General features: G+C 30.3%; 4 protein-coding genes across 4 annotated transcripts in view; 2 read left to right on the top strand and 2 right to left on the bottom strand.

Moving 5' to 3' along the window:
- The window catches only part of LOC113404244 (protein phosphatase 1 regulatory subunit 12A), a 538,461-nt gene that overhangs the window by 142,000 nt on the left and 381,984 nt on the right, over nt 1-14,477 (top strand). The gene's annotated exons all lie outside the window — the stretch shown is intronic.
- LOC113404210 (solute carrier family 66 member 3) lies at nt 1,279-5,702 on the top strand. The gene is made up of 5 exons (XM_026645045.2): nt 1,279-1,412; nt 1,697-1,865; nt 2,257-2,482; nt 2,829-2,949; nt 4,536-5,702. Exons 2-5 carry the CDS (start codon nt 1,711-1,713, stop codon nt 4,727-4,729), a joined length of 696 nt encoding a protein of 231 aa, XP_026500830.1. The 5' UTR covers nt 1,279-1,412; nt 1,697-1,710; the 3' UTR covers nt 4,730-5,702.
- LOC113404217 (uncharacterized) lies at nt 5,799-10,653 on the bottom strand. The gene is made up of 2 exons (XM_064220273.1): nt 10,630-10,653; nt 5,799-8,972 (listed from the first exon to the last, which is right to left on the bottom strand). The coding sequence occupies exons 1-2, from the start codon at nt 10,651-10,653 to the stop codon at nt 5,799-5,801; spliced, it is 3,198 nt and encodes a 1,065-aa protein (XP_064076343.1).
- Nucleotides 10,541-13,593, bottom strand: LOC113404209 (LETM1 domain-containing protein 1). Its single transcript, XM_026645044.2, has 4 exons — nt 13,374-13,593; nt 12,681-13,043; nt 12,138-12,426; nt 10,541-11,132 (listed from the first exon to the last, which is right to left on the bottom strand). Exons 1-4 carry the CDS (start codon nt 13,487-13,489, stop codon nt 10,809-10,811), a joined length of 1,092 nt encoding a protein of 363 aa, XP_026500829.2. The 5' UTR covers nt 13,490-13,593; the 3' UTR covers nt 10,541-10,808.

Here is a 14,477-nt window from a genome sequence, read left to right as displayed (position 1 = left end):
CTAAGTAATATTAAGGAGGCACATGGCTTTGAACCTCTTAAAAAAAATAAAAAGTGATGGTTAGGTTATGTTTTCACAGCCTTAGGTACGGGTTGGGTTTAGAATTAGAATTAGAAGAACAAAGTGTTGTGTATAGGCCGACTCTGTTAATTCTGACTCAATATGGTCTTGTCGGTCTTACCCTCTAGAGTGGTTTTTTAAAAAACCGAAGGCGCCACGGGTGTCCGGCACGCGCCTTTTGTAACAAAGCACAGGCACATCGTGTTCACAAAAGGCAAAGGTGCTGCAATTCCCGTTGCGCCGAAGACCACTGAGTTTTGAAATTGTTGATAAATAGCCTGATTTTAAGATTAGAATAATAAGATTAGTTTTTGTCAATATCTCAGGAACGGAGCAAATTCGGATGATGTGAGTGGTGCCAGGGAGTAGGGAGAATACCCATACCCTAGGGCCGATCATCGACCACCGAAGAGCCGGAGAGGGTAAAAAGGGTAAAATTTGGGGCACTTTTGAGGTGGAGCCGTGATTCGACCAATTTACCCAGAATTATTTACATTACATTACAATGTTTTAAAAAAATACCTGAGAACTATTAAAATCAAATTAATTTAAATTGATAACTAATATTAATAATTAATTGCCCTCTAATTATATAGAAGATTTATAGAGATATATTCCTTACTAGTTTCTTCGTCGAGGATTAGCATGTTATAAATATGATGTCCCTAATAATAATTATTATGAATACTCACAAGCAGACTAGCGCCATCATAAGATTTATACTGTCACTATCTAGTCCATTTCCATGAATTCGGCTCAGAAGATAGATGGCGTATATAGCGTTTTAGAACTACACTTTTTTTAAATATGGCAATAAGGGTATTTGAACTTTGAAGAATTTAGCCTTCATTATCCGGATAAATAACAATTAATATTAAATTTAAAATGGTAAATTTCAATAATCGTCGATGTACGTATGCACCGACTTAAGATTCTGTACTTGGTGTAGGTAATTATATAAAATGATACATATACTATTTCGAATAGTTAGAATCAGACGAATTAAATAGTATTATAAAATATAACAATGCTATTTTTTGCACTCCCAATTTGGTGTGGCAACTTTACCGAGTTTGCAGTTTGAGGTTAGAACTTAAATGCCTACTGCTAAGACATTTGACGTTGAACGAAAAAGAACATATTTGAATAAAAAAATGTCTTAATTTGAATATTAATAAATTTTAATTAAATGCTCCATTTTTAGTTGCTTGGTAAATATGTTTGCAAAATACAATTACCAATTAGCCACTCTAGTGTGACCAAAAATAATATTAGTCGTCTTATGATTTGAACAAACTTGCGTGTAAAATTTCAAAACATATTTTACTGCAGCTAACAGTTATTAGATAAAGGTAATCTATTTCTAGTCGTCCTGACCAAGTTTGATTTTATATTTGTTAACATAGTAGTTATTTTAAGATTTTGTTAAAGGCAAAAAGGTATTTCATTTATGTTTCGAATGATAAATAACATTAGAGTGACCTTGTCAATTGTCAAAGCTCAGTGGCGGGATAATTGAGCGCTCTTCAGACCCCTGCCAACTTGCCAACATCTATTTAGAACAATTCTCATCCCAATTACATATTTAACCTTGTGAATTGATGCTATCTTTTTATATTAAATATTACGATTTAAGGCTATATATTCACCATGGAGACGCAGCTCGTACAAATATTAGCAAACATGATTAGTTTGTTAACTGTTTTATCATGTTTATTTCTGAAAGTGCCTCAAATCTTATACATAAGAAAGAAACAATCTGCTGATGGAATATATATGCAGGCAATGTTAATGGAAATCACTGGGTTTGTCTTTTTTTAGTTTTATTTTTGTTTCAATTATATCATGAATGTATTTAGATAATTAATAAAATAGCTGAATAATAATTTCATTACAGTATGTAATAAAATTCAGCCTGCAATATCAGTTTATGTAATTAAAGAAATTGACTTATTTGCAAATAGATAAGATCAGACAAGCTTTAAATATATTCAATATAAATGTAAAAAAAATTGGAACTCAATATATCCATGATCAAAATGGCTTCTTTTGTAATTTCATTTATAAATGAGAAATTAAGTTAGTAATTAATATTTTAAAACATTGTTCAAAATATTGAATATTTTTATAGATTTTAATTAATATAATTTAACATGCTTCCTTTTACAATTATTTTTAATTGAATATATTTTGCAGATTTACAATTGTAACTCTCTACAATTACACAAATCAATACAGTGTAATGACATATTTGGAATATCCCATTATACTCCTGCAAGTTTATGTACTGTTGTATTATGTATTAAAATTTAAAGGGTACTTATCAGCTCCTGTTGTGCCTTTTTTAATAACAGCATATTTTGCAATAATTCTCAGCTTTGTCCTCGAGATACTACCAAAAGAAATACTATCCTATTTAGTGGTAAATATAATTATTAATACTTATATTTCACTTATGTTACTATACTTAATTATTTGATAAATTTATTGAAAGTGGTAATCTAGATTGTGATGCTGCCTGGCAATTAAAAAATCAATGTAGGCATATTAAAATAATATACATATAGTTATATATAAAATATATAAAAAAAATAGAAAATTTTCTATACATTTCATGAGAAAGTGTATTAAGTAATATATATATTTATTTGAAATATAATCAAGATAAATGCATATGATTTTGATTGAAGTATCTAATATATTTAATATGTTTTTAATAGTATTAGAATGGCAGAACAGACTTATATGTAATTATGTTTTATTTTTAGCCTTTTTGTACACCTTTGAGTGGATCTGCCAAGGTTACCTATATTTATGGAATAATCAAGGCAGCGAATGCAGATGCTGTATCATTAACTACATGGATTATTTCTGTTTTAACAAACATATGTAAGGACAACAATTATAATATAAATATTTACAATGCAAGTGTAATGTTAAAATTGGGTGGTGGGTTATTGACAAGTAAAGTGTCAATAAAAAAATTATTTAGATTTCTTTGAGGCAAAAAAATATTGGTAGAGTTGAAAAAGTTTTTAAACTAAACAAATCCTCAAAAGAAAGTACTCCGGAAGTCAGATAAATTATTTTAACATTACAAATAGATTTACAAAAACAGCAAATCTATGTTCACAAATATTTTATTCAAAAAAAATGAAAAAGTAATTTTCTTATAATATTCTAAATTTAATTGTTAACATAATCTGGCACCAGCATGTTTACATCTGTTTAAATTAAGCTTAAACAAATATTTACTAAACATAAAAAAAAAAATTTTTAAAGTTCAACCAAAATATTTGAATACATGTCAAGATTCAAATTCAGGTAAAATTATTCAAAATTGACTACTAAGTTACTTAAAGTAAAGTTACAAACAAACAAGTCAAGTTTATCAACTTGATTCAACCAAATGTCTAAATAATTGTAAATTAATTTAAACAGTATAGTATTAAATCTCGCGAGGTTAAGTTTCGGCGAAAATAAATACATATGTAAAAATTTCATACCAAGATCCAGTAATATAAATTAGTGTGATAAAATTTTACTTCCTTTAAAGTTTCCAAAAATCCATCTTCACTAAGTAAACTTCAAATTATAAGTTTCCCAGAAGTAAACTTCTATTTAAATCTTCAAAATATCCAACGAAATTAAGTCGAAATGTTCCTCGAAAAGCGTTGAAAATATCCAATCGAAGATGATGCCAAAGAAAATTATTCCCATAAATTATTCCCATAAATTATTCAAGATAATCATCCCAGAAAAGGACTGAAGAGATTAATCCATGAAATAATTGAAGAAAATAAGTGATGAAAAATATCGTACAAAAATAACTGTAGAAAAATAACTGTAAAAGGAGAAATAATTCTGATTAGAATCTATTACAAATTTCGAAATCTTATACTTTTAACTTTAATATTTCAAACGACTTACCCGGTCAATCCCGGTTATTTTTCACAAATAACAAAATGCATCATGGGAAACATTCTAAAAATACCCTGTAAAGAACCACAATCGTTGTTACGACACAGTACAATTCGAATAAATTCAAATAGAACTCACTGTTCATTAAAACAACTATTTTCAACAATATTCAAAGTTTAAAACAAAATAAAAGTTATAAAAACTTCGAAAATAAATTAGCGTCACATTTCGACTCAAAAAGCGGAAGGAAAGTGGAGCTTTAGACAAATGTCAAAGATCATCTCAAAGATAAGATAATATAAAGATAATAAATCACAATTAGTCCGGAAATGCATAAAAAGTGCATTTTCATTTTAAATGTCAAAATTAGCGGTAATTTTAAATTATGCGTAAACATAACCTTAGAAATTGTTGTCAAAGTCAATTGACAGATGACATCCAATATTTTATGTTAGAAATTCAATAATTTTGTTGAATATACTTTAAAAGAATGTAGACATGGAAATAATATAATGTTATAACAAAAATCTATATGCATTTTTTCATCTTTTCAGCACGTCTCTTTACTGTGTACGTTGACTCTGCTGATACGAAATTAATGATCAACTTCCTGGTATCTACAACACTGAGTGCTGGAGTTCTAGCCACAGCTATTTACTATCAAAGGTATCCAACAAAACCTACACCACAAAAACAGAGAAGAAGACGAAGTTTATCCGCCGACCGAAATCATCAACATAAGGAGTAATTTATTGATAAAATTTCTCATCAATATTTATAAATACAATGAAAGCAATAATAAATTCTTAGCTATATTTTGAAAACTAGCAAATGACATGCTTAAATTTTAGACATTTTTTATGTTTATATTGATCAATCTATATTATGCATGTTAAGCCACTAGTTTGTTAGAAATTTATATATAAAATATTCTAATAAGGTAAAAGACACTAGAGTATTTAAAAATATATAGTTATTAATTTAGATATGTCGCATAATACCTATGTTGGTTATGATTCCTTCCTTAGTAAAAATAGATTTCCTATCTCACTTTCTATATTGCCTTATTTGAGCACAATATTATATTTATACTTAATGATGCTTGTGCGATGTAAACTGAAAACAAAAGGCATTACAAACACAGTATTAAGTTGAAAAATTGTATTGAATTTTGTTCTATGTTGTCTAGTCAAATTGATCCAGTACAAGGGCTGAAAATTATTTATATTTATCAGATTTAAAATAACTCACTTAGATATTAAACTAAAGCACAATATTAGCGCACAATTTTGCGATTAGGTTTCTCAAAAAAGTGTGCTATAATCCAATGAAAAATGTGCTTACTAAAACAATTTAAAAAGACATTTTGTGATAATTATAATTATTTTATGTTTATGTATTCCATGTTAATAAAATATTTGCCTAGTCAATTATAACGATTAAGTAAAGTCATAACAACGAATTGTTGTAGCCATACAGAAAATGAATCTCAAAAAGAAAAAAAAATAATATACTAAGGTATAGTAAAAATGTAACTACTATAGAGATCAGAGCTGAAAATACTTTGTTAGAAGTCATAAATTGAATGATATTGTGTACAATGAATATATATATTTAAATTGAGTGCCAAATGAGGCTTGCTTGTTAAATATTTAATAGTTATATTCTGGCATATTGTTACATTTAACATATAATATTTAATAAATGATATATAGACAAGAGGCGACAATTTTATTATTTAACATCTATATCGTCGATTAACATGTAGAACTATTTCATTTTATTTCTCATGACGTCATAACCATTTCTCTAATGTTTCAAGAATCTACACTTTTTAAATCTTTAAATTTCTTCAATACTTTCTGCACAGAAGAGTTATTTATAAAAGATGAAGATTGTATAGTTACTAATTTTAGTCTGCGTTCCATTTCTAAATTAGAACTATAATTAGATTTCCTTTTCGAATTTCCTTTGGTAGGATTTTTTGAATTAGTAAAGAGTAAACGTGAATAAAAAGTTCTGGAAGATACATTTGTGGATGATGGAGGTAGTTCCGTTTTATGCGACGTTTTATTGGAACTGTGTAGCGGTGAGCAAATTTGTTCTGATCTGTAAATCTCGCAGGCTGGTTTTATAGCGCAGCTTCTGACTTCGGGTAATGCTGGTAGCTCCTCTGGCTCACTCAGACTATATTCGTTTGTTCGTTCTTCATGAAATTTCATTTTTTGTCTCGAGTCGAGCAGTGCTTTATTGCGTAATTGTCTATTTCTTCGCTTAGTATTACTTTTGGCTAAAATATTTTCGGTACCACAAACTTGTATATATGGGTTACAATCAATCTCAACTTGCTCTTCCGTTGAAAGTAGATCGTCACGAAAAAATCCGTATCCATCGCGAACATCGTGATATCCTTCTATTATAAGCCATCCTAAAGTAAATATTACAAGTGAAACAGTTGTGAAGAGCGCTACAACGGTTAACGTATCAGGACCCATAAGCTTAAACTGACTTTTTGCAAGAACACCGTAAGTCACAAAATTTTTCGTGTGTTCGTTGTCGTTACCTCGACAAGTGTAAAATCCTGAATGGTTATCAGGAGATATAATCAGCCTTAAAACTCTACCGTCGTCCATTGAACTAATATTCTTATTATCTATACCAGTGTCTAAGTAAAGCCAGTAAGCATGGTAAGGTGATCTAGTATGTCGAGCGTATACACATATTAAATTCAATTTTTTGGTCTCACCCCAATGAGTCTCGTGATAAGATCCTGATATACTAGCTGTTCCTGAAGAAAGCTGAATGATTCCGTTTTTATATCTTTCCATACTCATGTTACGCAAATCTACTAAGACATTATTAATTTTTAAAGAAGCTATTATACCAAAAAATGAAGTGATGTCTTCAGATAGCTTATTTCTCAACGGTAAGGGTATTCCTCCAATGAAATATTCATTAGAACATAAAATATTCGCCATCGTTTTATTAGCATAAGGTCCACAAGTTGATCGGTTAGCATTGGTTGAAGAATGATGAGTCAAATTTGAATATTTCTGTTTGGACAATCTACGTTTTCTAAATTTATCGTCCGCCAGTAGTACATGAAGGCGCTCACCAGTGTTAATCGAAACTTCAATTGTATTAGTTTCATTACGTTTAGTTAGTTTTATATCAAGCCACTGGTCGGGTAAACATTCAGTAGAACTTATTGCTTCTGATTTAAATTCAACAGACGCAAATTTAAGTACCAATCGCATATTTTGTAACATCATGTAAAACCAACTATTATTTCGGTAGTCTTTAAAAAAAAGAATCATACCGCTATCACTTTTTGATTTAATGGTAAGTTCCAACTGCCAGTCATCTTGTAGTCTAAAACATGGTAATCGTAAATATTGTTCGTTCTCAAGATATATATACGCTTCTTCAATGTTGGCACTTTCGTAAGCTATATTCGATGCTGATGTTGGAAATAAGGCGGTTTTACTTGGTTGACGTTCACGTTCAATAAATAAACTTATTGGCCTAAAATTTACCATAGCTTCTTGAATCTGTCCATGTAATTTCTCACCAATAAAAACATTTATTTTGTCATTTGTTAATTCTGGATCACAAGGAAAGACACTATGAATTGGATTTTGTGCATCATTTACTCTAATGGTTACTGCTTCATTACTGACTGTTAACATAATTGAGTGCCATACTGAAGGTTCAAGTGCTAAAGGTGAACATGAACGTGGAAGGCTGCAAGTTTTTGAAGATCCGTGTGCATCGAAGCAAATGTGCCATTTATGTAAGCTGACACGTACGCGGGGACTATGAATTGTTCCTCGGCGTATAAGTGTCCCATGAGGAGACAATGGCATAAAGCGGATATAAAAATGAAAAAATGTGGAACGTTTTTTTGGAAAATCGTACTGCAAAACCGAATCACCATTAAATACACAAATGATGTGCCTATAAACTTCACATGGAGTTAAGTGACAAGATCCAACATCAAATTTCGGTCCAACACAATTCGTTCCACCGCCTGATGGTATCGGTCTTGTGCATGATCTTGTTCTAGATCGTCTACCAGCTCCACAAGTCTGTGAACATGGACCCCAAGCACCCCAGCCGGACCATCCACCGTTGAGTAAACAATTTTTTACATTACAAGATTCCACCTCTTCATATTGGCCACGGCAATGAGTTGTCCAAGCAATGTCAGCTACTGAAATGTTTTTCTCAATGCACGCTCTCTTCCTACGTCGAATTCCAGTGCCACATTTTTCCGAGCATTTTGTCCATTCACCCCATTCACTCCAAGTTCCACTAACACTGACCTCAGAACGTTGTTCGTCAATGGCGCATTGATCGCCTTCACATTCTTTATTTTGCAAAGGTGTGCCGAGACAAACTAAATGAGATACTGAAGGAGGAGGTGTATCGCATCGCCGAATTCTCCACATAAATCCTTTTCCGCATTGTGCTCCACAAGTCGACCATGGCATCCATTCGCCCCATTCGCCGTTAACAGAACAACCTATATCATGTTTTACACACTGGAGGGCATTCCACAATGCTTCAGAATTAAGCTGCCATGTATTTTCTGCAGTGAGTGCAGCTTCCACGGCTTCGTAAGGACATTCCATTTGAAGACAACGTTCCATAAACGCCGGAATTACTTCTAGTTGATGTAAAGCTTCAGCTCGCGCTATATTTCCTTTCACGATTTTGCGATAATCATCCACCGTACAATTTTTTAGGTAACAAGATTCAATTTGTTCATCTAAACCGTTGCAAGAAAGGCCTTCTTTTGATGGCGGGGGATTATTACATTTTCTAAGTCTTTTTCGATGACCAACAGTATCGCAAGCACCGTGACATGTCGACCAAGGCGTCCAAGGTGACCAAGCACCGTCGATAGGACAATCAGAGTCAATTATAATACCCAATCCACATTCTAGGCGCCATGTTGACAGAAGACGTTTATCACCTGGCTTTTTACACTGTACAACAAATACAAATAATAAATATTGTATGCAAATTATTATTATTTTATTATAGAAGTAACTCGTTTTAAAACTCATATTTGCTACAAATTGGATAGCTATATTTAATTGTTGAAATACTGTCACTTTTGAAGTCAAAATAATTTGACTGTAATAGGTACCTACTGTTTCACGTAGATAAAAAAATTAAAAAAAGATATAATTCTATAGCATGATGATGTTCTATAGATGTGCCACAGTAATTTGATAATTATGTTAATGTTAACTTAAATTGAAGTAGGATATTATATTGAAATCTTTGAAAACTTTCTTTTACTCGTTAAGTTTTCAGTTTCACTTTTTTGTCGACGTTTGATTTAGATTAGAATGACAATACCTCAGTCCTAAATACGACGGAACTAAATTTAAATAAAAAGAAAGAAAATTGAAAAATACTTATTTAGGCAACTATATTAAGACTGGCAGGACATTTTATGCATAAACCAAACATTTTTACTTTTTTCCTTATCGATGAATATTAAGAGGCTTTTAAATAAATAAAATACTTTGATATAATATAAATGATTTAATAATAATTTTATAAAACAGTAACAATCCAAAAATAAATCTATAACATTTAATGAAATGGATGATTGCAACAGCAGAGTATCTTTTAGATGCTCGGGCGCAAAGGCTAAGCTGTGATCTGTATATAAAGCTATTACATTCCATCTCATTACAACATGTACATATAAATCTATAAAACAGTTTATCATCATAAATATTATATGATTTAATCAAATGTTATATTATTCATTGGTAATTTGCGCTTGAAAGGCTTCTTTGATAGATGTTTGTCAGATTATGTTAGTGCGTTGCTGTCATTTTGTAAATGTTAATACCGGATTTGCTCGACGAACATTTGAGTATAGGCTATTCCAACGACAAGAGAACAATGAGATCGAATTGATGCAATATTATTGGTCGAGAGCTTGAATAATCTATGATATTTATTATGGATATTCGAAATAATGACGATTAAAAAGTCGACAAAGCTATTATCTAGTTTCGAAATCAAATTAGAGTGGATATAAATAGTTAAGATGTTGCATTAGATATATCAATCAAGAACTATTTCTAATCAACAAAATTGCTTGAGCATATCTAATGAAATACGTTTGGAAGGTTTGTTTATCTTTATTCTCTCTTCGATTGGAATAGACAAGCAACATAAGCGCCCGTCGACACAATCCAATGTATTTTTATTTTCCCCCACTTACAAAAAGTGACTTATGTACTAGTAGTATCTGCTAGAACGTATTTTAGCGTGTTTATAATTACTTAGAAAAGGTGCGTAAAAGTATATTATTTGATAAGTTAGATTTAATTAATTACATTCATATATACCTATTAGTAATTTCAGCATATCGAGTAATCTTTGTTTACTTTAAAGTAATCAGCAATCTGTACTCAAGATATCTTGCTCCCAGCTGAAGTGCGGTGAGTGAGCACAAAGGTTACACCTGCATCTCACTGCTTAAATCGTATTTATTATTTTTGTATATATTAGAAAAAAACGATGAAAATATGTTACAAGAAATTTATTTCCTTAATTAAATAGTAAATCAATGTTAAATAAGTGATTTTCTAATAATGAGATGTACTTTTATTTTACCATTGAGGTGTTAATTATGGACATGATAAAACTAGGGTACTATATTTGCGCTCCTTAAAAAAACTGTCAGAAACTTTTGTTAATAGTGCACTGATATCATATTTTATAATGTCAATATGTTGCTACTTTTTGAATATTTTATACATACTTATACAGTTTTTAAGGTAGGCTAAAAACTTTCAATAAATTAGCACCCAATTTTGAGGATGATTATATGCAAAAAATATAGGACAATGAAGTAACAAAGAAAATGAATTTGAATCAATATTTTCCGATACTTGCAGCCACTGTAGAAGCCAGTCCCTCATGTCTTGGTTAGATAAGTGACTACTATTTAAACCTCTGATAAGACATGCATTTCGTAGAGCATCGGTGCTCAATGTTTCTACACCACCTTCCCTGAAAATAGCCTTATCCATTTGTAAAAGTAAAAATGCTTTGTATTTCAATTTTTTCCTCCTGAATATACTTTTTTTTAATCCATACATTTTAAGCAAGTAACCCTGGAATAGAAAAAAATGATTTTTATGAATATTATTAACATTATACTACTTTAATTGTGTTAATATTGTCATGTGGTTTTCCTGCACGTCATAGGCTGAATATGAAATCTATTTATTTCATGTGATACATAATAAGTATGACAATTATAGATACTTTTAACAACAATTTATGTAGTGTTATTTTTTAGTATGTAGTTATCTTACCTTCAGTAAGAAGTATTTATCTAGATTTAAATGACACTATTGGTGCAAATTTGAAGGAACATGGTAGTACTTCCTATATTATATAGTATTTTTATCATTGTCATAAATGTTAATTGTAGCAATTTATCAACACCTGTTTTTCAGGTGAATACTTTTCCTTACTATAGAGATAACTACATAAAACACTCACAGAAATATCAGTTTCGGAAATTTAAAAACAAATAAATTTCAAAAATATCTTCAGTGATATTATATTTGTAAAATAGTATTATAAAAGAAAATATTGGATTTTTGGTATAGGTTGTCGGGCGAGCATATGGGCCATGTGATGGTAAGTGGTGGTCACCACCGCCAATAGAAAATGGTGCCGTAAGAAATTTTAACTATTCCTTACATCACCAATGCCCCATCAAGTTCCCTAACTTGATGCTATGTCCCATGTGCCTGTAGTTACTTTGTCTGTTACCTCTTCAAGCTTAAACCACTGAACCAATTTAGATATAATTTGGTATTAATATAGTTGGAGTCACGGGAAGTCAGTTTTTGAGCTATATAGGTAAAGTTATATATATCACCTGCAGGTAAATGTGCTGGTTCAGCTAGTATTTCATGTATTCAAAACTTATAAATTCTACTCTGGGTAAGCGGGATTAAGATTTAAGAGTTATTTTAGTTTTAGATTCTTACCATTTGAGAAACCCATCTCAGATGGTAAGAATCTTCTGAAGGGGTTACACTAGTTGTCACAGTCAAATGAGCTCCTTAGTAAACTAATATTAAAGTTATTAGTTATGAACTTACCATGTGGGAATAAGTCAAATTAGATAAACTGTATGGTTCTTTGCTGAACAAATCCTTACAGGCCAATACTTCTTGTGCAGTTGGATGAACACCAGAACCAAGTAAACCAATAATTCTTTTCCATTGTTTTTTCATATCACCCGAAGAAACAGAGTTCATTTTTGCTTGAAGTGCACGAAAAACCGGCTTGTTATTCTTAAGACGGTCAGTAAGATCTTGTACGGTAAATTCAGCTTTTTGTTGTATTGACCAGAAATGAGAACTTAACAACTTCTTTGGTTTTAAAAATCTGAAACAGATAAATATAATTAAAGCAGTAGGTATTTAAATGAAATAAGTTCTTGTAATGAACAGCATTTCCTTGTTTTAGCCTGTAGTATGTTGATACTAAAGGCTAAAACAAGGAACTACAATATTTTTTTACACAAAATCATATTAATCTCTTAAAATATGTATGATATGAAATGTGACTGTTTTAATACAAGTTTTCTATTCTTCTATTAGATATATTTGGTTTTATTAGTTGTAGCTAAGGTAACTTACGCTAGAGGAAATATCACATAGTTTCCAAATGGTACAGCTGACAATATTAAAACGGGAGCAATCCTCCACATATCTGAAGGCATCTTCTGATATAATTCTATATCTTGGCGAGACATGTTAGAGAAACCACCATTTTTAGCTATTTTAAATCTCAGTGAAATGTAGGTTTTTAAATCTTTTAAGAACTCTTTAATGCCTACACTAAAAACTCTGTACATTCTCATTGCCGAAGGAAATCTGTTTTCTAATACTTTGGTGTAGTTTTTAACATAATCTATATATCTTTGTATAATGTATGTCCTAAGTTTTTCTTTTTCATGTTTTATTGTGTTTGTGTGTTTTGTGCAACGCTGTATCAGAAACCTGAAATTGTGCACAAGAAAAACATTTTAATTTGTATACATAATTTATGAGTCATACTTTTTATACATGTTTGAAATAGTTATGAAATTTATGAATAATATAATATAATCAGAACTAATACATAACAATTACATAAAACGGAATAACATGCAATGTGAAATGGCATAATAAGTAACTATTTCGTAATAAAGTATTATTTTATATAATTCAATACATTTTTCATATTACTCATAATAATAACAGTAGCTTTGCCAAATTAATTTGTAAGCAAATTAGATCCATTCAGTTTAGAACATGTAAACTGGATTTAAATACGCAAAAATATATTACCCATTTTCATGATATGTTGGATTTCGTTTTTGATGATATTTTCCTAATGGAACTGAACAAAAACGATTACATTGTAACATCAACCTAGAAACAGCTACTAATCTGTGAATAGACATTATATTTGACTAAAATAATGCCACTTTTTTCTCTTATTACAGTATTAAAATTGTACGGTTTTTAAAATATTTCATTATGACTTTAACATGAATATGGTGTTGCTGCTAGATTAAAAAAAAACCCTAAGTTCTATTAAAATGTTGCCAGTTAAAATAAAAATTAAAATGTTAAAATATAATTATTTAGTTTGAACATGATATTATCTTAAGAAAATCAATAACATAATTTATTTGTATTTCATTAATAAAACAGAAATTAGAAGTAGGAAATAGAAATGACTATTAAAGACAAAATGCTGTGACTTTAGACAAGAAAGTAAGAAAAAATAGGTAAGGCGCAAGAGGTCTCTTTGTGGGACTTGAGTATCTTTAAGATTTTAAGATATGAGGGATAAGTATTGGTACAATATATAAAAAACAATGAAAGGTGATTATTTATATATTACATACCTTAACAAATTACAGTTAAACCTGTCAGAATCTACTATTTTTGGATATTATGTAGTTACGAGGTATGGTCTTCTCGACACCATTTTTAGATAATTAATATAGAAAACATTGAATGCGAATGATGCTTAAGAAATTTTAATATATCAACATCTATAGAGACTATCGATTTCAAGTCGTTGGAGATATTTCCAAACACAAGCAGAATACATTTTTAAGCTATAAAATTGTGAGTAGGTATTGTTTTGTTGTATATTTTAACAAGATTTATTGCAACCAATTCCTTTCAAATAGAATCACATAGAATCTACGTTGTATCGAGATCTAGCTTTTAAAAAAGATTTTTTACTACCTGTTAGCCATCACTAAGGATCGGTATTTTTATGGACAAAATATTATACAAAGCGCGCTTCAACCGCTCATTCGCCACTTGTCGTATATATCAAAACGAAGTGAAGAACGAGAAGTTTTTTCAATTGATCTGAGACTTTTTTCGCAATTTTAGAGTACAGGTGGTATGATGTTTTCGCATGTCATATTT

Source organism: Vanessa tameamea, chromosome Z, assembly GCF_037043105.1.
Source record: "Vanessa tameamea isolate UH-Manoa-2023 chromosome Z, ilVanTame1 primary haplotype, whole genome shotgun sequence".
NCBI classification, from domain to species: Eukaryota; Metazoa; Arthropoda; class Insecta; order Lepidoptera; family Nymphalidae; genus Vanessa; species Vanessa tameamea.
The sequence above is the reverse complement of the archived record's forward strand: the minus strand, read 5'-3'. Positions and strand labels throughout refer to the sequence as shown.